The sequence below is a fragment of the Cricetulus griseus genome, assembly GCF_003668045.3.
Source record: "Cricetulus griseus strain 17A/GY chromosome 1 unlocalized genomic scaffold, alternate assembly CriGri-PICRH-1.0 chr1_1, whole genome shotgun sequence".
Classification (NCBI taxonomy): Eukaryota; Metazoa; Chordata; class Mammalia; order Rodentia; family Cricetidae; genus Cricetulus; species Cricetulus griseus.
In genome coordinates this window covers 101,755,056-101,777,970 of record NW_023276807.1, presented here as the reverse complement: position 1 = coordinate 101,777,970, position 22,915 = coordinate 101,755,056, and the positions used below count along the sequence as shown (strand labels likewise).

Genomic DNA, 22,915 nt, shown 5'->3' with positions numbered 1-22,915 from the left:
GTGAGCTCACATAAGTGGAATACACTACTTGAGCCTCAGTCTTATCTATAAATATAGACCTCCTAGGGGTTGGTGGGTATCAAATGAGCAAGTGCCCAACAGGAAATGCTGGACAGGCTTTGGCTTCAACATTATAACCTCAGCGAAGTTTCTGTGAATGGCCAGACCAGGATCTTTACAATAAGTTCAGATAAGAGCAGCCTGATACATAAAGGACAAGAAACCTTGAGCCAATCCCTCACAAAAGTAAGTCAGCACTGCCTCACTGCTGCCTTTGACCAGGGGCACTGTGAAGGAGCCTATCTGTCTGCTGAGTCTGAGTCATGCAGACAAACAGCTCCACCTGTCCAAAAGCCACACTCGGGCTGTGCCCATGCCAAAGCCTTACCTCGCTCCACATGCTCCAGGCCCAACGCAGGAGCTGTGCTGAGTAGAAGTGTGCAGCCTGTGCCCTGCCCATCCTCCTGTGGGGAAACAGGAGACTGCTCAGCAGGGTCTAGGCCACAAGGGGCCTCAGGACTCCCCTTTGCAGCCCTGGTCCTCTTCCCCACTGAGCTCTGGGAGTGAAGAGCTGTCTAATGACCTGGGCCTTTCCCAGGAAAGGGCACAGAGATTCAAAATTTTGCAGACAACCTGATGACTTCAAGGCCAGACATCTCTGCATTAGTCACAAGGGCTGCAATCACTCCCCATTGTAGCCTTGTAGTCTGGTAAAAATTGCCACAACCTGCCCACTAGCTAATGGTCAGCCACCCGATACTGGGTTCATCAGCCTCTGTGCCACCACTGGCCATAGTCAATTTACATGGGTCCCAGGCAGGAAGCAGGGCAGTGATGGATTCCAAGCTGCTGTCCCTGTTTCAGGCCGAGTTTCTGGGACACACAAACAGCCCCAGCTGACACAACATTATAAGTGGGCACTTGAAGCTGCCGCCAAGCTGGCCTGAGGGAGAAGGGGCTCTGTAGTAGAATGCTGCTCACTCTGTCCTTAATCCTTGGGCGCTTCCCTTCCAGACACAGAAAGCCTTCCCGAGCAGCCTGTTGTGGTGGTGGGCACAGGCCACGGCTTGCCGCTCCTGCTCTTGATGACATGCTGCTGCCTGCTGGTGCCACATGAACCAGGACCTCCGCAAAAGCTGCTGCTCTGCCTGTAGTATAGCCTGAGCAGGATGAGAGGAAACAGTTCAGTCCAGGAGGACAGCAGATCAGAGACTAAAGGAGAATCTGTGACCAGCAAAAGAAATGCTCTCCCAGTGGCTGCCTGTGAACTGAGCTGACTTCAATGTCCAGACCCTCCCAGGCTCAGGAACCCCAGGCAAGAGTCTGGCAGGGTGAGCCAGAGTTTGTGCAGCTTCTTGAAGAATGGCTCAGGACAAGTGCTTAAAATAGATCCTTCCCCCAAGAACCCACACAAGGAGGGCTACACACCATTCTCTCAGCCAAGCGGTTTTCTCGGTGCTGAGACATCTTCTGCCGCCAGATAGCAAACACTTGCCTCTCTAATGTCTCCCTACACACAAGCAAATGAGAAAACCTGACTAAAAGTCAAGCATTTACAATCAAAGACAAACAGAAATCTAATAGAGGTTGGTTGGTGAGATGGCTCTCAGCAAGTTTGGCTCCCTGGGAGCTAAAACAATACCACTCAGCTCCTTGACCTTTTTAACTCTGTGAATGACTATGGTTATAAGACAGTGGTTCTCAACCTTTCTAATGCTTTAATACAGTTTCTCATGTTTGGTGACCCCCCAACCATAAAGTTATTTTCATTGCTACTTTATAACTATAATTTTGCTACTGTAATGAATTGTATTGTAAATATCTGTGTTTTCCAATGGTCTTGGGCAACCCCTGTGAAAGGGTCACGTGACCCCTCCAATGAGTCACAACCACTGTTCTAAGCTTCAAAAGACCGTATCTTATAGAATAGGAGAGCAGTATTTTAGGGAAATCACCCAATGTGAGGTTCCACCAAAGCTCTCATTACAATAGGAAACTCAGTGCTCATGAGAAGAGAGTGGAAGCAGAAACACAAGCTGTTTGTAAAGCACTTGCAATACAGACGGACAAAAGTCTTCCCAGGAAGTACTGGCTGAGTTTTGATCAAAAGGTCCTCATTACTGAAACCCAGAGGAACCAGGGACTGGGAAAGCCAAGGCATTCTAAAGTTTGCAGAGTTAGTTAGATCAGAGCGGTCTGTCGGACTGCACAGCATACCTGTGAAAACGCACCGCTCTTGTGTGGAGGACTCGACTCTGCTGGTGCCATTGCCAGAGTCTGTACCACATATGGAAGGCAGTAGGCAGTGCTCTCTGCTGGAAATGACCATCAGCTCTGGCCTGCAGTAACTAAAGCAAAATAACAAATGGCCTTTGTGATTTATGTTCGGAGTCACACTCTGTTGAGATAAGATCTGCTTCTCATACAAATACAAGTAAAAACTGAAGGGAAATGTTATGTTTGCCCTTTGCCAATTGGCTAGGTAAAAAAATGTACCATGAGCCAGGTGTGGTGGCACATGCCTTTAATCCCAGCACTCCGGAGCTCCTAGGTTTGATTCTCAGCACCCACATGATGGCTCACAGCCATTTGTAATTCCAGTCCCTTCAGGTCCTATGCCTTCTTCTGGCCTCCGTGGGCAGCAGGCACACATGTGGCATACAGACAAATATGCAGACAAAATACTCATACATATTAAATAAATAAATAAATAAATGAGAAAAAAATCTTGGGACTGGAAAATGGCTTAGTAGTAAAGAGCACTGTTGCTCCTCCTGAGGACCCAGGTTCAGTTTCTAGCCCCCAAGTCAGGTAGCTTACAATCCCTGTAACAGGTCTGTGACATAGGTCACCCTCTTTTGGCCTACACAGACACAGCATTCATGAGTACATACATGCAGAAATGCACATACACATAACTAAAAATAATGTTTCAAAAAGATGAATCTAGGGGGCTGGAGAGATGGCTCAGCGGTTAAGAGCGCCGACTGCTCTTCCAGAGGTCCTGAGTTCAATTACCAGCATCCACATGGTGGCTCACAACCATCCGTTATAAGATCTGGTGCCCTCTTCTGGTGTGCAGATATACATGGAAGCAGAATGTTGTACACATAATAAATAAAATCTTTAAAAAAAAAAAAAAAGATGAATCTAGGGGCTAGAGGTTAGCAGCATTTGTTTGTTCCTGCAGATGACCCAGATTCAGTACCCGGAACCCTTATGGTGGTTCACAACTGTCCACAACTCTAGTTCCAGAGGATCCAACACCCTCTTCTGGCCTCTGTAGACACTGCACATGCATGTAGACACACATACATATAAATAAATTAAATTTAAAAAAAAGATGCTTTAAAAAAGTCTAATGAACACTTATGAACTTATCTTCCCAATTCAGCAACAAATAGGTGATGGGGAATGCCCTTCTGTGTATGTTTAACTTATTGGTTAATGAATAAAGCACTGTTTGACCAGTGAGGCAGAAAAATAGGTGGGATAGGAGAGAAGGAGGATTCTGGGAAATGTAGTAAAGAAGTGTTGTGATCCAGGCAGGAAGTGACATAGCAGGGAGACTCGTATATAAGCAAGGACAAGAAGGAAGTCATCCCTTTTCTCTTGCTCTTCCTCCTGGTCTCTGCTCTAGAGTCGACACATGATCCAACAGCAAGAGAGGGCGCCAGCAGAAGGCATCCTTGATAAGATAATTAAGACTGAGCTAGTAGATGAGAAATCCTAGTCATTGGCCAAAAAGCATTTATACCTAATATAAGTCTCTGTGTGTTACTTGGGACTTTAACATGGCGGTGGGAGGATCTCAGGCAGCCTGGCAGAAAGACTTATTGTTACAAATAGGTATTTTATCATTCTGTATGTTACTTTTTTAAAAAATTATTTTTATTTCATGTGCATTCATGTTATGCCTGCATGTTCGTCTGTGTGAAAGTATCAGATTTCCTGGAACTAGCATTACAGGCAGTTATGAGCTGTCATGTGGGTGCTGGGTATTGAACACTGAGCTTCTGGAAAAGCAGCCAGTGCTCTTAACTACTGAACCATCTCTCTAGTCCCATCTGTGCGTTACTTTTGGTTGCTTGCTAGTTTGTTTTTTTGAGACAGGGATTATCTATGTAGTCCTGGCTGTCCTAGAACTCACGATATAGACCAGGCTGGTCTCAAACTCAGAGATCCTCCTGCCTCTGTCTCTTGAGTACTGGGATTAAAGGCATGTGCCCTCATGTCGGGCCTGTTTTAATTTTTTTTTTTGAAACATGGTTTAACTACATATTCCAGGCTCACTATATATAGCTCAGACTAGCTTAGAACTTGTAATCATCCTCCCTCAGTCTCTGGAGTGCTGGAATTACAAGCAGGTACCATTGGTGGTTATAGTACTTTTATTTCTTTCCTTTTTTTTTTTTTTTCCTTTCCCAAAACAGGGTTTCTCTGTGTATTCCTGGCTGTCCAGGAACTCTCTCTATAGATCAGGCTGGCCTTGAACTCAGAGATCAACCTGCTTCTGCCTCTCAAGTTCTGGGTTTAAAGATGTGTCCAGCCACATTACTTTTGGGTGGGGGGCTGGTGGTGATTGAGACTGGGCTTCTCTGTGCAACAGTCCTGGCTATCCTGGAACTCACTCTGTAGACCAGGCTGGCCTTGAACTCGGAGATCCACCTGCCTCTGCCTCGCAAGTGCTGGGATTAAAAGTATGTGCCACCACTGCCCAATTTACATTACTTTTTAGAAGAAATTCACAATGAATAATCTTGTGTTTCCCTAAAACAGAAAGGACTGTGCTCCTGGGATAGTACAATGATAGGTAACACTTGTGTTGTTTTTAGCAAAAGGCTTTTACAGAGTAGTGGTCAGGGCATGCTCCTGTTGCTCTTTGACCTGTTCCTCCTCCAGAAGCAGGTTGAGCTACAGCAGCATAAAAAACCTGACCTGCATCTTCCCAGCCACCATGGGAAACTCTTCTCTTTTTGCTAGAATTACAGGCAAGTAAGCTCTCTTTTTCAAATCACATTTTTGTTTGTTTTTTGTTGTTCGCTTACTTTTATGAGACAGGATCTGGTGTAGCTCAGGCTGGTCTTGAAACTGCTATGCATCTGAGGATGACCTTGAAATTTACTTATTTTTATTTTATGTGCATTGGTGTTTTGCCTGCATGTGTGTCTATGTGAAGGTGCCAGATCTCCTAGAACTGGACTTGAAGACAGTTGTGTGCAGCATTAGTTCTAATAGATCTTAATAATAAAAACCCAGAGTTGGATATCAGGGTAAATGCTGAAAGATCAAAGAAGTAAAAGAACTAGCCACAAGAGAGACTTCTTACCTCTAATGAATCCTCAGACCAAAGGGGCGATCCTGTTCCTATGAATCCCTAGACTAAATGCAATTAGCTCCTGTCTCCATCTTCCCTAGTACTGGAATTAAAGGTATGAGCCACCATCACCTGGTTGTTTCTCTTTTAGATTGATCAATTTTGTGTAGCCCAAAGTGGCCTTGAACTCATAGAGTTCCACCTGCCTCTGCTTCCCCAGTGCTGGGATTAAAGGTGTGAACCACCACTGACTAGCGTCTATGGGTAGGGTGGCTAGCTCCAAAATCTGATCTTCAGGGCTGGAGAGATGGCTCAGTGGTTAAGAGCACTGACTGTTCTTCCAGAGGTCCTGAGTTCAATTCCTGGCAACCACATGGTGGCTCACAACCACCTTGAATGAGATCTGGTGCCCTCTGCTGGCATGCAGGCAGAAGACTGTATACATAATAAATAAAATCAATAAAAATATCTACTTTTAAAAAAATCTGATCTTCAGGCAAGCTTTATTTGTTAGATAACAAACAAAATATCACAACAGTTGTGAGCTGCCAGGTGGGTGCTGGGAACTGAACCTGGGTCCTTTGGAAGAGTGGTCAGTGCTCTTAACTGATAAGCCATCTCTCCAGTCCTGACCCTAAGCTTCTTATCCTTCTGTTTCTACTGCCCAAGTGCTACAATGGTGGATATGAACCAGCACACCTGCTCCCCACCCCCACCCCTGGTCATCTCACAATGCAGCCTGAGTTAGTCTGAACCTCACTATTCAAAGTGACTTTGAACTTGGCAGCAATCCTCAACCTCTGCCCCTTAGGTGTTGGCATTTCAGATGTGTGCCACCACGCCCAGCTTCCAGATAACCCCCAGAAGCATTCTGATGTGGTCAAAGACAGCTCATCCATGTAAATGAATCAGCACTCACTGGTGAGTACCGGGCTCGGCTAAAACAGGCAAGTGTGGTGATATTTGTGATTTATCAACAAAGCTTCCTTGAGGATTCAGAAAGCAAAGCCAGCCTCAAGCTATAGAGATCAGACAGTGATGGCAACACCTTTAATCCCAGGGCTCAGGACTAAGAGATAGATGGATCTCTGTTAGTTCAAGGCCACACCAACTGCACAATTGATCTAGTCCTAAAAGAAACAGTTAACACAAAGGTGATCTCAGCACTTGGGATCAAGTGCCTTTAATCCCAGCGCTAGAGAGTTGGAAACAGGAATTCAGAGTCTTTTGCCTCTGAGGATTCATAGAGACAAGACTGCCATTTCAGATGGATAGAGGTAAGATCTACTGGCTTGGCTGCTTTGCTTCTCTGATCTTTACCTTAAAGCTTGAACCCCAATATCAGTCTCTGGGTCTTTTATTTATCATATTACAGGCAGGCCACACCCCTAAGAAGCTACAGGCTAGGCAGGTATGATTATGTACTCCTTTAAAGCCCACACTCAGGAAGCAGAAGCAGGAGGGTCTCTGTGAGTCCAAGATCAGCCTGGTCAACAGAGTGCATTCCAGGACAGTCAGGGCTACACAGAGAGACCCTGTCTTGGAAAAATACAACAAACAAAAGAAGCAGCAGCAACAGGCTAACTGGAAAGAAAAGTTAGCTCACAACTCTATGTTAATGTTCTGATTAATTACTCAGGCAGAGTTACAGGCAAGGGAGTGAGGGAGCACGTAAGCTGACAGGTACAGCAAGAGGCAGAAGCGCACAGAACATTCAGGAATGACAAAGGGCAGATATGAAGACCTAGCTTCCAATTCTCACTCTATCCCACAAATGAGAAGCCAGCTCAAATGTGCCAGTCCAATTGTGGCAGCAGATTATGTCGCCCGGGGAAAGGGCAGTGCAAAAACAATTGAGGGAGTTTAGTTTGTATCATCCTCTTACTCACTGCTAAGGATGGCCAAGCATGAGCATTCTCCATGAAAATATCAAATGAAACAACATCCCTATTAAGTGTCAATCTGGTATCAACATCTTCCATTTAGGGGCTAAAGAGATCACTCAGCTGTCAAGAGCAACTCCTGCTCTTCCAGAGGCTTAGTTCTTGGCACCACGTCAAGCAACTCAAAACCAGCTTGTTATTCCAGCTCTAAGGGATCCAACACCTTCTTCTGGCCTTATGGGCACCTGCACACATCACACACATCACACACATCACATACAACTTTAAAAAAAACAAAACAAAACAAAAAAAACCTTCATTTAGCATTCCAGACACCTGTGCCCAACCGTCAGAAGTGACTTGCCACCCTGGCTGAGGGAGCAGAAACTCTGCTGTACCCTTAGAAAAGGCACAGGGCCTAAGGCAAAGGTATGCAGTAGGCATTTCTTCTGTGGGGGCCAGGCAGGGTGGCACACTCCATAATCCCAGCACTTTGGGGAATGACACCGGCAGCTGTGGGACAGTTCAGAAAACACATGGATGTGAGTGAAGAGCTAAAAGGCTGGGAAGAGCCACTCCTTCCCAACCGCGCCCCTGACTTCTAGCAGTGAAAGAATGGGGAGCTGTGCAGACTAACAAACCAGTGAGGGCTGGAGAGAAAACACCTCCATGTTCTTATAGTGCCGCCCCCCAAAGCACAACCAGGTTTCCTGGCATATGACTTTCCCAAGCATCTTCCCAAAGCAGGCAGCTGAGTTGCCCGCTTCGGTGTACTCCATACCTGCTGGTGTCTTCTCTTGTGCACAAATCGTAACCATACCCTGACACACTTGCGTAGGACTGTCATCCTGGAACAAAACAAAACAAACAAACAAAAAAAAAAAAATCAAAGAACTGTATATTGGCATTGTCAGGTGTAAGACTGTACTGTTTCTAAGGTAGATGCTTCTGGGTCCCGTTACTTCTTGTGGGTTCTGGGCACCCCAGGGGCTTACTGGCTTCATCCTTACTAACATGAAGCCATTGTTTCCTGATCTTGAGTGTTGGCTGGCTTTAAACGTTCAGCACTTTCTTGGGGTCTCCTTGGTTGACTTTTTGCGGGGCTTCACCTGTGCTAGGCAAGCGTCTACCACTGTGCTATACCCCAACCGCTGGCCACTCACTGGGAACCTAATTAGAGCAACAAGCAGTGTGTCTAGGACTTAGGATAGGAAACCTCCTGGGCAACTGAACTTCCTGGGGTCAAAGCAAACTCTGGGGTTTATCTAGGACTCCTGGCACACAAACCTGACACGTAGTGACACTGTGACAATAACATGCTTGGCCTTGTAAACCAGGATTTAGAATGACACACTTTGATAATGCTGATTGAGTCAGTTTCTTTCTTTCTTTCTTTCTTTCTTTTTTTTTTTTTTTTTTGGTCTTTGTGTATTAAGTGTTTGCCTGCATGTATGTATGTGCACCATTAGAGAGCATTGGATCCCCTGGAACTGGAGTTACAAAGTTACAAATGGTTATGAACCATCTGTTGTGGTGAAGAACTAGTGCTCTTCAGCACTGAGCCATGTCCCCAATCCCAAATATTAGGATTTTGTTTTGTTTCTTTTTTTGTTTGTTTTGTTTTTGTTTTGTTTTTTTGAGACAGGTTTCTCTGTGGCTTTGGAGGCTGTCCTGGAACTAGCTCTTGTAGACCAGGTTGGTCTCGAACTCATAGAGATCCCACCTGCCTCTGCCTCCTGAGTGCTGGGATTAAAGGCGTGTGCCACCAACACCTGGCTGTTTTGTTTGTTTTTTTGAGACAGGGTTTCTGTGTAGCCCTGGCTGTCCTGAAACTTGTTCTGTAGACCAAGCTGGCCTCAAACTCATAGAGATCCGCCTGCCTTTGCCTCCTGACTGCTGGAATTAAAGGCATGTACCACTAACGCCCGGCAAATATTAGGATTCTTAATTACTCATTAGAAATATGCTGTGAAGCTGGGGATATAGTTCTATGGCAGAACACCTGCTTAACATGTGAGAAGCATAGGGCTGGATCCCTAGAACAGTAAGTAAGCGAATAATAAAATCGTCCAAAATTGGATCAGTAACTGCAAGTCACACTGATGACACTGGGAGGCGAGAAAGGAAAAGGAGTCAAGACATTACATAACATGGCAGCAAGGGCTGGAAGAAGAGAGACTAGCAACTTTTATTTTCATTTTACACTTTCTTTCTGCATATTTTTAATTTTTCCTCATAAATATTTACTTAAAAATAAGTGTATTTGCCAGGCAGTAGCAGCACACTCCTTTAATCCCAGCACTAAGGAGGCAGAGGCAGGTGGATCTCTGTGAGTTTGAGACCAGCCTGGTCTACAGAGTGAGTTCTAGGACAGCCAGAGCTACACAGAGAAACCCTGTCTTGAAAAACCAAAATAAGTAAATAAAGATATGTATTTAAACTGGATGACTGGCTCTAAACAATGAAGGACATCCTCTATTTTCAGGAAGACCTAGCCCCAAATATCGTCCTAGCCTGACCTTTGCCATTAAAAAAGCACAGGGCCTTTAAAAAAAAACTCTTTGGCTGTAGTGCAGGGGCTCAAGCTCACCTTGCCTCTGCTAAGCAAGCACTTTGCCACTGAGCTACATTACCAGCCACAAAAGGCCTGCGGAAGGACGGAGGCAGTGGCAGTCATCAAATAGGCACATAGTGGTTGCTGGACAAGATCTAATGTAAACTGCATCACCTCACCTCCCGTGTGACCTGTAAAAGCAAACCACACTCAGGAGCCATTACTTTATAGCGTGGCCTTCACTAGGATAAGGTCCTTACAGTTTTTTGCTTGCTTGTTTGTTTTCTGTGTTTTTTTCCAGGTGACAGTCCTGTGCAAGTGTGTCAGATAAGTGTGGTTATAGTACGTGCACAAGAGAAGATGCAAGCAAATATACACACAGGTGTTACTGTGCAGCCCTGGCTGTCCTGGAACTCACTCTGTAGACCAGGCTGGTCTTGATCTCACAGAGATCCACCTGCCTCTCTGCCTCCTGAGCACTAGGATTAAGGGCATAGTCCACACATGGATAAAAAAGTCTTGAGAAACTAACTCATACCAGAGTAGTTACTTGCTCCTGGAAAACCCTACATCAAAACCACCAAGTGTCCCTAGAGAGGTCAAGGCTGAATCAAGCTCCTACCTGTAGTGGCTCCAGGCTGTACCCAGTGAGGGCAGCTGCACTCTCTCCTCCCTCTGCTCAATTCGAGATTGCCAGAGGTTCCAGAACCTACGGAGCAGCTGCAGAATGGCAGGAAGAAAACAAGTGCATCACAGTGAGAAGTGAGAGGAGGCCTCTTAGTGTAAGTACTGACCCCAGCACACTGTGAATTCCCACAGGGAGCTCTGCCTCACTGGGGAGCAGCCCACTTATAGCGCTGGCCTAGAGAGCCATATTTTGAGTCAGTATAAAAGGCACTTCGAGTAGATAGACAGCCACATGAAAACAGTAAGTGTGGCTGGGTATTACAGAAGACTTTTTTTTTTTTTTTTTGAGACAGGATCTCACTATGTAGTCCAGGCTTAAACTCATGATCCCCTTGCCTCCATCCCCTAAGTGCTATAATTATAGGCACTGTACTATCACGTTCAGCAGGCAATACCATTCTTTAAAGTCATTTTAGAAATTAAAACCATTACATATTGGCACATAGGAAGTTGCTGTCAAAGTGTTTAATTCCCATGTTTAAGCCTCTGGGTCTAGTATCTAGTTTATGAGAGCTACACAGAATAAAAGAAAGTTAAATGATTTTTTTTTTTTTTAAAAAGGAAAAAATAGCCAGGCATGGTGGTACATGCCTTTAATCCCAGCAATCAGGAGGCAGAGGCAGGTGGATCTCTGTTAGTTTGATGCTAGCCTGGTCAAGTGAGTTCCAGGACAATCAGTCCTGTTATACAGAGAAACCCTGTCTTTAAAACACCATTAAAAAAAAGAACAAATATATTGAGAATGAGGATCATAATAAAAACTAGCCTGACCTCTTCAAAGAGCCAATGTCATTGTCAAGAAAAAGATACATATCATGCTAAGTGAAAATAAGCCAGTCACAAAAGAACAAATAGTCACAATACTCCTTTGAAGTCTCCAAAACATCAAAAAGCAGACAGAAAGCAGAAGAGTAGCTGCCAACAGCTACAGGGAAAGAACAATGGAACTGGACTTCCCTGGGTATAATGTAAATTTAGTTTTGTTTTGAGAAGGGTGAGGAAAGCTCTGGCTGATCTAGAACTTGCTATCAAATAATAACTATTTGGTCAGGCAAGATGTTGAAGTGGGTAAAGACACTTGTAATGCAAGCCTGACCCATCTGAGTTCCACACAGAACCTACACGTGGAAGCAGAGAGCCAGCTTCCAAGCCCCTCCCTCCCTCCCACCCTCCACTCCACACACACACATACATAAATCTACACTTTTCAAAAGATTACAACTTTTATGTGTGTTCTGCTACAATTCAAAAATATAAAAACTGGGGACTTGCTGATTTCTTAGAAGACCAGAGTTTGGCTCCCAGCACCGACATCAGGTGGCTCACAACAGCCTGAAACTCTAGCTCCAGAGAATCTGAGACTTAAGTCAGAAGGCTGAGAGAATGCTGCTCTAGCTGAGGCACTGAGGAGACATAATGACCTTGGAGCTCAGCAGTGGATTCCAGGATGGGGGCTCAGAAAGAAGAACATTGAGGCAATTCTGGGTTACACAAAAAGACTGTCTGCAGACAAATGATTGACAACAGAGTGTAGCCTAAACAAATCCTAAGCTGAAAAGACGCTTTGAAGCAGTTGTGGAAAATCGGAAAATGACGTGGATGGCAGTACAATACTGCTGTTAATTATGTTAGGGATTACAAAGATCATCTATGATATGTAAAAACTGTTTGTTTGGGCCAGGCATTGGTGGCGCACGCCTTTAATCCCAGCACTTGGGAGGCAGAGGCAGGTGGATCTCTGTGAGTTCCAGACCAGCCTGGTCTACAGAGTGCCAGGACAAGCTCCAAAGCAATACAGAGGAACCCTGTCTGGAAAAACCAAAAACAAACAAACAAACAAACAAAAACCTGTTTGGTATTAATTCATATTGAAGTATTTAAGTGTTTACAATTTACTTTGAAATTATGTGGGAGAAAATTGCAAACAAACATATTAATGAATGTTGAGTCTAGGCAGTATATAGATCATTATACTAATTCCTTCTGGGTATTTTTTGTTGTTTTTGTTTGGGGGGGTGTTTGTTTTTTTGGAACAGAGTGAGTCACTACCACCCGGCTCGAAAATAGGCATTATTTAGGAGTGTAAAATCTAAGTGAAGTGCCATGCACAGTAGTGCACATCTATAATTCCAGGACTCAGGAAGACTGTGAATTCAAGACCAGCCCAGACTTTACAGTGAGTTTGAGGTCCACCTGAGCTAACCACACAGCAAGGCCCTGTCTGGGAGGGATAATTCTCACCGTGGTATCACGCAGCTGGTGAGCAAGGTTCGTTCTTATTCGCCAGAGATGGGCCTGGGTCACATTGTCTTTTAAGGCTCTCAAGCAAAAATACTGCACACAGAAACAACACAGGGTTATAAAGCAGCATCAGCGTCTGTGACAGGAAAGCAGAATCAGAGGCCAGTATGGCTCAGAGTCGCTTCATTTCCTGGAGTTTCTCTACATTGCACCTAACAGAATTAAACCTATGTACCTCTCAGTAACGCTGGCTTCACACAAAAACATGCCCTTGCCTCTGAAAAGGAGGAGACAGACTCCTCATGACCCACAGGAAAAAGAATTGTAAAAAAGTTGAATATTGGCTGGGCGAGGTGACCTATGCCTTTAATGCCAGACTTCGGAACCACCTAAGAGTTAATGTGTGTGTTCATCTACAGAATTATAAATGTGGCTTGACAGAGTAAACTAAGATGAATCTGTGATGGTTGGCACTCATTGTCAACTTGACAGGGTCTAGGACTATCTGTGACCAGGCCTCCGGTCCTGCCTATTGTAGACTGCTTCACTGAATTAACTCAAGTGTGAAGACCTACCTCACTCCTGACTGGGATACAGTACTGCATAGGTAGAGAAGGGGAGTTGACAACAAAACCAGTTGTTCCTAGCTCCTGCTGCTTTGACAGACTATACCTTCAACTGTGTGTGTGGTTTTTTGGGGTTTTTTGTTTTGTTTTTTTCAAGACAGGGTTTCTCTGTGTAGCTTTGGAGCCTATCCTGGCACTCGCTCTGGAGACCAAGTTGGCCTCGAACACACAGAGATCCGCCTGCCTCTGCCTCCGGAGTGCTGGGACTAAAGGTGTGCGCCACCAACACCCGTTGGTGTTTAAATGAATTCTTTCCATCTCTGAGTTGCTTTTACTGGGATATTTTATCACAGCAACAGAAAGAGACACTTAGAATCCTTGGGACCACATTCCCAATTCTGTCATTATATATAAACAAAGCAGTAGAGTGAAGAGGTTGGCCTGGGTTAGGGATTTCCATAGTGTGTTCTGTGAAGTACCTGAGGTTCCTAAGGTCTCTGAAGGCCAGCTCATGAGGCAGGGGCAGCCCACAGGACAGGAACCAACTCTTCAGACCTCAATTTAGGCTTAGGATCAAGACTTCCATCTGTTACACTTTAGGTCTCTGCCACTCAAAAGAGGCCAACTGTAAAAACCCCAGGGTCAGATCCCCTCTGAAGTTCCTTTACAACTCCACATCCCTGACTCCACCCTTTACTCTCTCAGTTTCAAGGCTCGAACACAGACTACAGCTAACTCAGAACTGGCTGCGCTCAGGGGCTAGTATGGGGCAGGAGCCCCAAGAGGATGCCTCCACGACTGCCCTGGACCCTGTTACTCTTACCAGGAGGTAGTGCCGGTGATGTTCTTCTGCTGCCGCATGCTGGGCGGCCTCTTCTGCCTGTAGCAGCATGACTGCCAGGAATTCTGTTAAGGTCTCCAGTCTAACAAGGCTCCTGGCCCAACACAGTTTGTATACTTCCTATGAGCCAGGCACCTAAAGGGCACGGCCGTAAGCATAGCAGGCCTGTCTCCTCCTGGTGATCCAGGGAAGCACAGGGGAGCTCAATCAAAGAGCCAATCAGGCCTCTATCCTCTTGATGCCCATTTGAGGCAGAGACTGAGATAACCTGCCACAGAGGCATTTGGAGACATCACCTAGCACATAGAACTTGGTCATTTGGCATCACGGTCCAGTCAGACAATTGAGCTGGGAGCTTCAGTTATTTTCAGATCAGATCTTTTCTCATCTCACAATCCTTGTGTCCTCGGCTAACAACCCATCTGCTCTGCTCTCACCGCCTGCTTCTCTTCTGTCCAATTATCTGACTTGTCCCTCACATGACTCCTCACACAGCTGGTCTCTTTGAGCAAGCCTCTCTCCTCTAATCTAGGACCATCTTCTCTTTTAAAAATTTCAAATTGCATTCATCTGTGTTTGTGTGCATGCCTGTGCCACGGTGAAGGTCAAAGGAAAACTTGTAGGATTTCCTTCTACCAAGTGGGTTCCAGGTCATGAGGTTTGGCAGCAAGCTATCTTCACTGGCCCTAGAAACATCTTTTTTAAAGCACAACTTTAAGAGCACTGATTCTTTTTTTTTTTTTTTTTTTTTTTTTTTTGGTTTTTTGAGACAGGGTTTCTCTGTGTAGCTTTGGAGCCTGTCCTGGCACTCGCTCTGGGAGACCAGGCTGGCCTCAAACTCACAGAGATTCACCTGCCTCTGCCTCCGGAGTGCTGGGATTAAAGGCGTGTGCCACCAACGCCTGGCTGCACTGATTCTTATGAAAACTCGTAAAGCTCTTGAGTGCTATCAGGATAAGAAGCAAATGCAGAGTGTGGCACTATGGGAGGTCCCCAGGCCACACTGATGCTCCCAGGAGCCACGTTCACCACATATGTTTGCTTTGTGTTTTCTGAGACAGGGTCTCACTATATAGCCCTGGCTGGCCTGGAACTCAGAGATCAGTCTGCCTCTGCCTGTCTCTGCCCCAAGTGCTGAGATTCAAGTTGTGTATCATCACAGCTCACCAGTAAACCTGCATAAATACTCAGTCTTTCCAGGAGAATTTTCAGTCACCTAGGACTTACATTCAGCTCAGGTGTTTCTCTCTTACCTGGACCTCCTGGGATATCAGAAACCTTTTACTTTATTATTATTTTTGTTTGTTTGAAGAAGACAGGATTTCTCTGTGTAACCCTGGCTATCTTGGAACTTATTATGTAGACTAGGCTGGCCTCCACTCAGACCCACCTACCTTTGCCTCTGGAGTGCTGGGATTAAAGGCATGAGATACCACCACTGGGAACATTTTACTTTAAAAACCAAAACCACAAAAGTCTGAGATAGGGACTGGATGTGTAGTCAGGCTGGTTTTGCATTGTAGATCCCTCTGCCTCACTGTTCCTGAGTGCTGGGCACACAGGCATGGTTCTGGTACAGGCCTTCTGTAGCTCTATCACACCACAGTCAAGACCTGTTTTCCTATCTGCTTTTTCATTGGACAAAGAGTGCTGTAAGTCTTTGGTCCCCCTTGTGTGATGGTTGGTGTTTCTATAAGTTTGACACAGCCAGAATCACTTGGGAAAAGGGATTCGAACTGAGAAAATGCCTCCATCAGACTGGCCTGTAGGCAAGTCTATGGGACATTTTCCGAATTAATAACCAAGGTGGTAGGGTCCAGCCCTCTGTGAGTGGTGCCAGCGCTGGGCAGGTGGGTCCTGGACTGTTCAAGAAGCAGGCCTTGAAGAGCAAACCAGTGAGCATCGTTCTTCTGCTTCAGTCCCTGCATTCAGTTCCTACCCCACCTTCGGTCAGGTGAGACAAACCCTCTCCTCCCCCAGCTGCTGCTGGTCATGATGTTTATCCCAGCCACAGAAACCTACCTAAGACACAGACACAATATCTCAGGCTGGAGTTGAACATGAATCCAGACTTGAATGGACAAATGTAAGGATGGGCATCTGAGGTACCCAGATCCTCACACTGTGGGGGCTGAGGAGGGGGTGGCAGGCCAGTGCAAAGGATACAGTGCTTCCAGTGTGCAAAGGCCCTCCGCAGAGCCATCTTCTTGGCCAGCTTCTCCACCAAGGCCTGGTGGGCAGACAGGCTTTGCCTCCACTCCCAGGCCCACTGCCAGTCACAGAAATGTATCTGGAGCACAGTGACACGGTGGAATTGTGCAGCCATTTCTGAAATAGAGAAATAACCCTTAGGTGCTGTTCCCCGTGAGGAAGGAGAGGATACAAAAGCTGGACACTACTACTGGCAGAGAGCAGGGATTCAAGAGCACTGCCCAGGAAGAACCCTTATTAAAGGTTTTAGGTTGACAAAGTAGCTCAGTGAGAAAGTGTGTGCTTAGACCACGTGAGGCTCCTTCAGTTCAACCCCAAACACCACAACACAAAAAAGTTTTCTAGACACTAGGTTATTGAACCTCTAGAATTACTTCTCTCTCCAAGAAAAAAGGTCTGTGGTTTTAGGGAAGTGTGATGGCTAACCCTGGTTGGCAACTTCACACATTTGGGAAAAGGGAACAAGTTAACTGTCTCCATCAAATTGGACTGTGGAATGTCTGTGAGGGCATTGGTTTTTGTTGTTGCTTTTGTTTTAATTAGTAACTGATTGATATAAGAGTGCCCAGTCCATTGTGAGCAGTGCCATCTCTGAGCAGATGGGCCTGGGCCATATAAGAAAGGTAACTAAGACAGCAGAAAGGAGATAAGCCAGTAAGCAGCACGCTTCTATGGTTACTGATTTAGTTACAGCCTCCAGGTTCCTGCCTTGACTTCCCTTAATAGATTATAAACTATAAGCCAAATAAACACTTTCCCCAAGTTGGTTTGGTCAGTTTTATCAGAGCAACAGAAACCATCCAATAAAGGAGGAATATGCAATAAAATATTTTCTCCCCAAGGGCTGAGGCTTTTACTTAGCTGCCAATATGAGGAGTGATAACTGACACTTTTCAAAGATATGGTTTGGCTAGGCGTTAGTGGTGCACACCTTTAATCCTAGCACTCAGGGAAGGAGAGGCAGGCCAATCTCTGAGTTCGAGGTCAACCTGTCTACAGAGCAAGTTCCAGGACAGGCTCCAAAGCAATACAGAGAAACCGTATCTCGAAAAACAAAAACAAAAACAAAAAACAAAGATATGGTTTTATTTTTGCCTCTACTTGGGGGCTTCCTGGATAGGATCAGTCTGCAAGTACACAACATACCACTCCAGCAATCATGCTGGCAAAGGACTTCCTGAGCTTTCAGCCATGCTGACCCTGGTTGACAGGCACATGTCCTTCCAACACTAATCAGCTGACAGCCATCATAGAATATTATTTTAAGGTGTGTGGCTTTTGTTTATGCTTCATTTGTTTAATTTGGTGAATTTGTGATTCTTTGCCTATGTAAAACACATGATGGTCTAATAAAGAGCTGAACGGCCCATAGCAAGGCAGGAGCAAGGATAGGCAGGGCTGGCAGGCAGAGAGGATAAATATGAGGAGAGATCTGGAAGGAAAAAGATCTGGGAGCAAGAGAACAAGAAGAGGAGGACCAGCCAGCCACAGAGTAAGAGTGAAAGAAAGATATACCACATTAAGAAAAGGAAAAAGCCCAGAGGCAAAAGGTAGTTGGGATAATTTTAAAAAAATTTAAAGAAAAGCTGGCAAGAAACAAGCCAAGCTAGGACTGGCTTATTATAAGAAAAAGTAAGACTGGGCTGGAGAGATAGCTCAGAAGATAAGAGCGCCGACTGCTCTTCCAGAGGTCCTGAGTTCAATTCCCAGCAATCACATGGTGGCTCACAGCCATTCCTGGTACCCTCTTCTGGTGTGCAGATATACATGGAAGCATAATGTTGTATACATAATAAATAAATGAAATCTTAAAAAAAAAGAACAAGTAAGACTGCATATGTGATTTATTTGGTAGCTGGGTGGAGGGTCCCACAGAGTCCAAAAAGCCAAACAGTAAAACATCGAACAACAGATAGCTGGTAAACTGAGACCTCCAAAGTAGGATGTAGCTTGAGGCATGAGATTAAAGCTCATCATGCTAATGATCTTAAAAGCCTTTGCTTTCCACTATGCTCCTACAGATACAGGGAACTCTGCCAGACCGATGTTGGTAGCCTAAGAGATAAGTGGGATTCACTTGGACAAGAGCCTGAGAGCCTAACCTAGGGTCTGGTCCAGTGTTTGATTCACTTTTGTGTAAACTCAGCAAGCTGGTTTACAAAAAGCATCAGTGATCATGCTGCTAGGGTGACCTGGACCAGCAGGCTGTTCTCAGTGACAGGGGAGTTCTAAGGGGAGGAGGCCAGCAGATGAGAAGATAAAAAGAGAAAAAAGCTGTGGTCAGGGGGTCTTGCATAAACAATGTCAATGCCAAGCATATTCCTGGTCTTAGAGGAGGGAAACCCTTGGGTTCATCTAGTCCTCAACACTAGGGGTTATTAACTCGACAACTATTTGAGAAACTAAACCACAATGATGGCATCTGTGAGAATCCCACAATGCTAAACTTTTCACAGAATTTGTGATGTTACTTTTATTCTTTTCACTTCAACAACATCAAGAGTTCCATTATCACAAATTATATGCATTTGCATAAGGGAGGACAAATTCAAATAATCCAAGTATGTATTGAGGGCTGGGCTGATTCAAGGCTTTCCCTGAGGCCATGATGTATGAAGAAAGAACATAGCTCCTAGTCTAAAATCAGAAACATGGTGGCAGGGCCAGTAATGGCCTGGGGTCAGGGCCTGTGGCAGCCGTGGCTTCAGATCCTGAGAACCCAATTCTTTCCACTATATGGAGCTGTGATCAGCATTAGAATATTAGTTAAAGATGTGTTACATTTGTTTATACTGTGGAATATTTTTTAATAATGCAAAGATGTGTTGCATTCCTTTATGCTGCATCTGTTTAACTCTGTGAAGCTGTATTACTTTGCCCTTCTAAAACACCTGATTGGTCTAATAAAGTGCTGAAAGGTCAAATACAAGGCAGGAGAAAGGACAGGCAGGCAGAGAGAATAAATAGGAGAAGAAATATGGGAAGAAAAGATCAGGAAGAGGAGAGGAAGGCTCCAGAGTTCAGCCACCCAGCCAGGACAGGCTACAGACATGACACATAGACCTCTAACACAGCACATGACACAAAGAAACTCCAGATCCCCGTTAGCCTCCTAGATACTTGGTCCCTGGGAACTGTTTAGCCATAAAAGAAAATATAGGGGAGACAAAAAAACTCCCCTGTAGTCTCCAGGATACAGTTCTGAAAACGATTGGTATCTACCTGCAAGTAACAAGACAAAGCCATAGAAACCACAGAATGTTCCCTCTCAGTACTGGCCAACGAGAATACCCGGTACACAGGTATTTCATGCCAAAATGTGACTTTGAGAAATTCTCCTAATTGTTCCCAAATGTCAACCAATCAGAAATCAACCCATACCTACTGATATAATCCTGTGAGTTTTGTCTTTAAAACCCAGAAGCAGACAGAGAACTCCACTTCCTCTGGTGGCCACTGCATCAGCTAGACAGTCGGGTCCCTGTCGTGGTTGGATGAACAGTAAACCCTGCTTTCACAGTCTGGTGGGTCTCTCTCCCTGGTGGTCTCTGGGGATCTTTGTAACTTGGGCACAACACTCTTGAGATACCCTGGGCTTCCCTTGTGCAACATTGCTTGATTAGCTTCCCACTTAGTCCCATTATATGACAGTTTCTGCTGACCTTGTCTCATTTTCCCCATGGAAATAGTATGTCAGATACTGTACTTCTTCATAAGCTTGCTTGGCATAAGACATAGCTTTTGCAAGACTTCCTGACCCCACCTGTTTTATCTTCTCATTTCCTGGCCACCTCTCACTTAGGACCCTGTCAATGAAGAAAGGCCTGCTGGTCCAGGGCAAGATCTATTCACAGGAAATGGCTAAGTGAAGGTAGCATGTGACAGGTGGGCATGGTGGCGCACACCTTCAATCCCAGCACTCAGAAAGCAGAGGCAGATGAATCTCTGTGAGCTCAAGGCCAGTGAGAACCCCTACAGTGAGACCCCACCAGGGCTACACAGCAATATCCTGTCTCAAAAAATCAAACCAGGGGCCGGAGAGATGGCTCAGTGGTTAAGAGCACTGACTGTTCTTCCAGAGGTCCTGAGTTCAATTCCCGGCAACCACATGGTGGCTCACAACCACCTTGAATGAGATTTGGTACCCTCTGCTGGCATGCAGGCAGAAGACTGTATACATAATAAATAAATAAAATCTAGAAAAAAAAAAAAAAAAGAAGAAAGTAGAGTCTGGGATTGCCAGTTGCCAGTCTCTTAAAAAAAAAAAAAAATCAAACCAAATATAAAAACTGTCTGTCTTATGTTTGCTTGCAGCAGCTCTCCTGCCTCAGTCTCTCACCCCTGAAAATGTAGGCCTGCTCCAAGTTCACCTTTATGCACTCCTGAACTCAACTATGAAGTTAATCTCTAGCTGAAGTGCTATTCAACCAGAGACACTGAAAACAAGAGCCTTGACTTAGCAGTCACATGTCACTTCCAAGCTAGCGTTGCTGTGGGATAACCCTTCTGTACACTGTGAATATGTATTCCTCTCATTGGCTAATAAAGAAGCTGCTTTGGCCTATAGCAAAGCATAATAAGGCCAGGCTAGAAAGCTAAATGGAGATAGAGAGAGAAAGAAGGGTAGAGTAGAGAGAGATGCGAGCCAGTCACCAGAGGAACAAGACATGCCAGAGGACAGTAAAGCCACAAAGCCACGTGGCAAAATGTAGATTAATAGAAATGGGTTAATTTAAGTTGTAAGAGCTAGTTAGTAATAAGCCTGAGCAATAGGCAAAACATTCTGTAATTAATATGTTTCTGTGTGTGTATTTGAAACTGGGTGGTCAGGACAAAAGCAAAGTTCCACCTCCATTTACACAGCACCACTTCAACAGACATCAGCACAACAGCCAGGTTCACTAGGGCTGGGTTGACAGTTGGTGTGGCTGGCTCTGGGCTGAATTGGGACTAATGGGGAGCCTCACCACCAGCTATGCCAGGAGGCCTTTTCTGAAGCAGCAGCTCTTCCCCTTTATAATTCTTGGTGTTGTCCACTCATAGGCCTGGGGACTCTTCTGCCTAAGGTGGCTTTCTCACCCTCTTCACCATGTGAAGCAGCTGCCTCAACCTCCAACCTGACATAGCTCCTTCTCTCATGTCTCCTCTACCTTGTATGTCCCTTTTCTGTACTGTCCCAGGAAGTCTGGGAAAGTGATTGGCACAGGGTTTAACAGAGAGAAAGAAGATAAATACTGTATTAAGACAAAAAAGGCACACGCCTTTAATCCCAGCACTTGGAAGGCAGAGGCAGACGGATCTCTGTGAGTTCAAGACCAGTTTGGTCTACAAGAGTTAGTTCCAGGACAGACTCCAAAGCCACAGAGAAACCCTGCCTCAAAAAACCCTTCCCCTCAAAAAAAAAAAAAAAAAAAAAAAAAAAAAAAAGACTATTTGAATAGAAGTTAGGCATGTTAGTAAAAGCCAGAAGGAAATACACTTTTCTTCTAAATTTCTTGTCCTCAGAATTGTGGTGTAATGCATCCTGCTTCCTCTGCATGGAGGGTCACGGGCAGTGGGGAGAGTGGTCAGACAAGTCCAGGCTTGGGAACCGAGGGTTCCTACTCACCGTTCTGCCATCTCTTCACCCTACAGATGTGGAGGTATTGAAGCCAAGCCTTCAAAGATCTCTGCTTCTGCCAGCGCTGATGGTGTTGCACAGCAATGACCATCTTCCATCTTTCCTGCCGGCTATGTAGGAGCTGTTCTTGCCATTGTGACCAAGCCTGAAAAGACCAGGTCAGGAATTCAATGTCATTCTCAGCCACACAGTGAGTTTGAAGCCAGCTTGGGCTATGTGAGATCCTGCCTAAAACAAAACAAACTTGGGGGGGGGTTACAAATAAAAAACAAACAAATAAAAAGAAGTTGTAAAAAGTAACTTGCAGCTGGGTGGTGGTGGTACACACCTTAAATCCCAGTACTGGAAGGCAGGAGCAGGTGGATCTCTTGAGTTTGCTGCCAGCCTGGTCTACAGAGTGAGTTCCATGACAGCCAGGACTACACAGAGAAACCCTGTCTGTGTGGAGGGTAATTTTCAAGTACATGACAGAGTTCAGGATAAAGCTCTTGAGCTCAGCTGCACTGGTGAATGTACTGAGAAAAGACATGTGATTGCTCCTAAATATGCAAGGAATGAGGCCTCAATAACAAGCTGGGGAAACTTTAGAGGAAGATGAATCAGATACAGAGAGTACTGATGTTAGCAGCTGCTCTGTTTTAAATTTCTATGACAGCTCCATGCAAACACAGATAATTAAAATCCTGCCCTGAAAAAGGAATAATGGAGGGAGATAGCTCAATGATTGTTACTCTTACAGAAGACCCAGGTTCAGTTCCCAGTACCCACAGAGGGACTCAAAACCATCTGTAACTCCAGCTCCAGGGGATATGACACCTTCCCTGTCCTCTGAAGTGCCAGACACATACATGGTATATAGACATACACACAAACACAAAATTTACACACACACACACACACACACACACACACACACACACACACACCACACACACACACACACACACACGGGAGGGAGGGGAGGAGGGGAGGAGGAAGGGAGGGAGGAAGGGAGG

The 22,915-nt window shown here is 45.2% G+C and overlaps 1 protein-coding gene across 8 annotated transcripts in view; it reads right to left on the bottom strand.

Annotated features, from left to right (window-relative positions):
• Positions 1-22,915, bottom strand: part of LOC100771980 (protein SFI1 homolog) — a 61,647-nt gene that overhangs the window by 11,820 nt on the left and 26,912 nt on the right. For 6 of the 8 annotated variants that reach the window (XM_035452249.1, XM_035452247.1, XM_035452248.1 and 3 more), the window contains exons 9-18: positions 21,909-22,065; positions 16,256-16,417; positions 14,072-14,142; positions 12,683-12,775; positions 10,377-10,474; positions 7,982-8,048; positions 2,218-2,348; positions 1,429-1,510; positions 982-1,160; positions 389-464 (exon numbers count right to left, since the gene is read on the bottom strand). In XM_035452249.1, the coding sequence (XP_035308140.1) occupies positions 389-464; positions 982-1,160; positions 1,429-1,510; positions 2,218-2,348; positions 7,982-8,048; positions 10,377-10,474; positions 12,683-12,775; positions 14,072-14,142; positions 16,256-16,417; positions 21,909-22,065 (1,116 nt within the window). The remainder of the gene's footprint in view (positions 1-388; positions 465-981; positions 1,161-1,428; positions 1,511-2,217; positions 2,349-7,981; positions 8,049-10,376; positions 10,475-12,682; positions 12,776-14,071; positions 14,143-16,255; positions 16,418-21,908; positions 22,066-22,915) is intronic. The other 2 variants (XM_035452250.1, XM_027387246.2) reach the window with 1 other exon arrangement.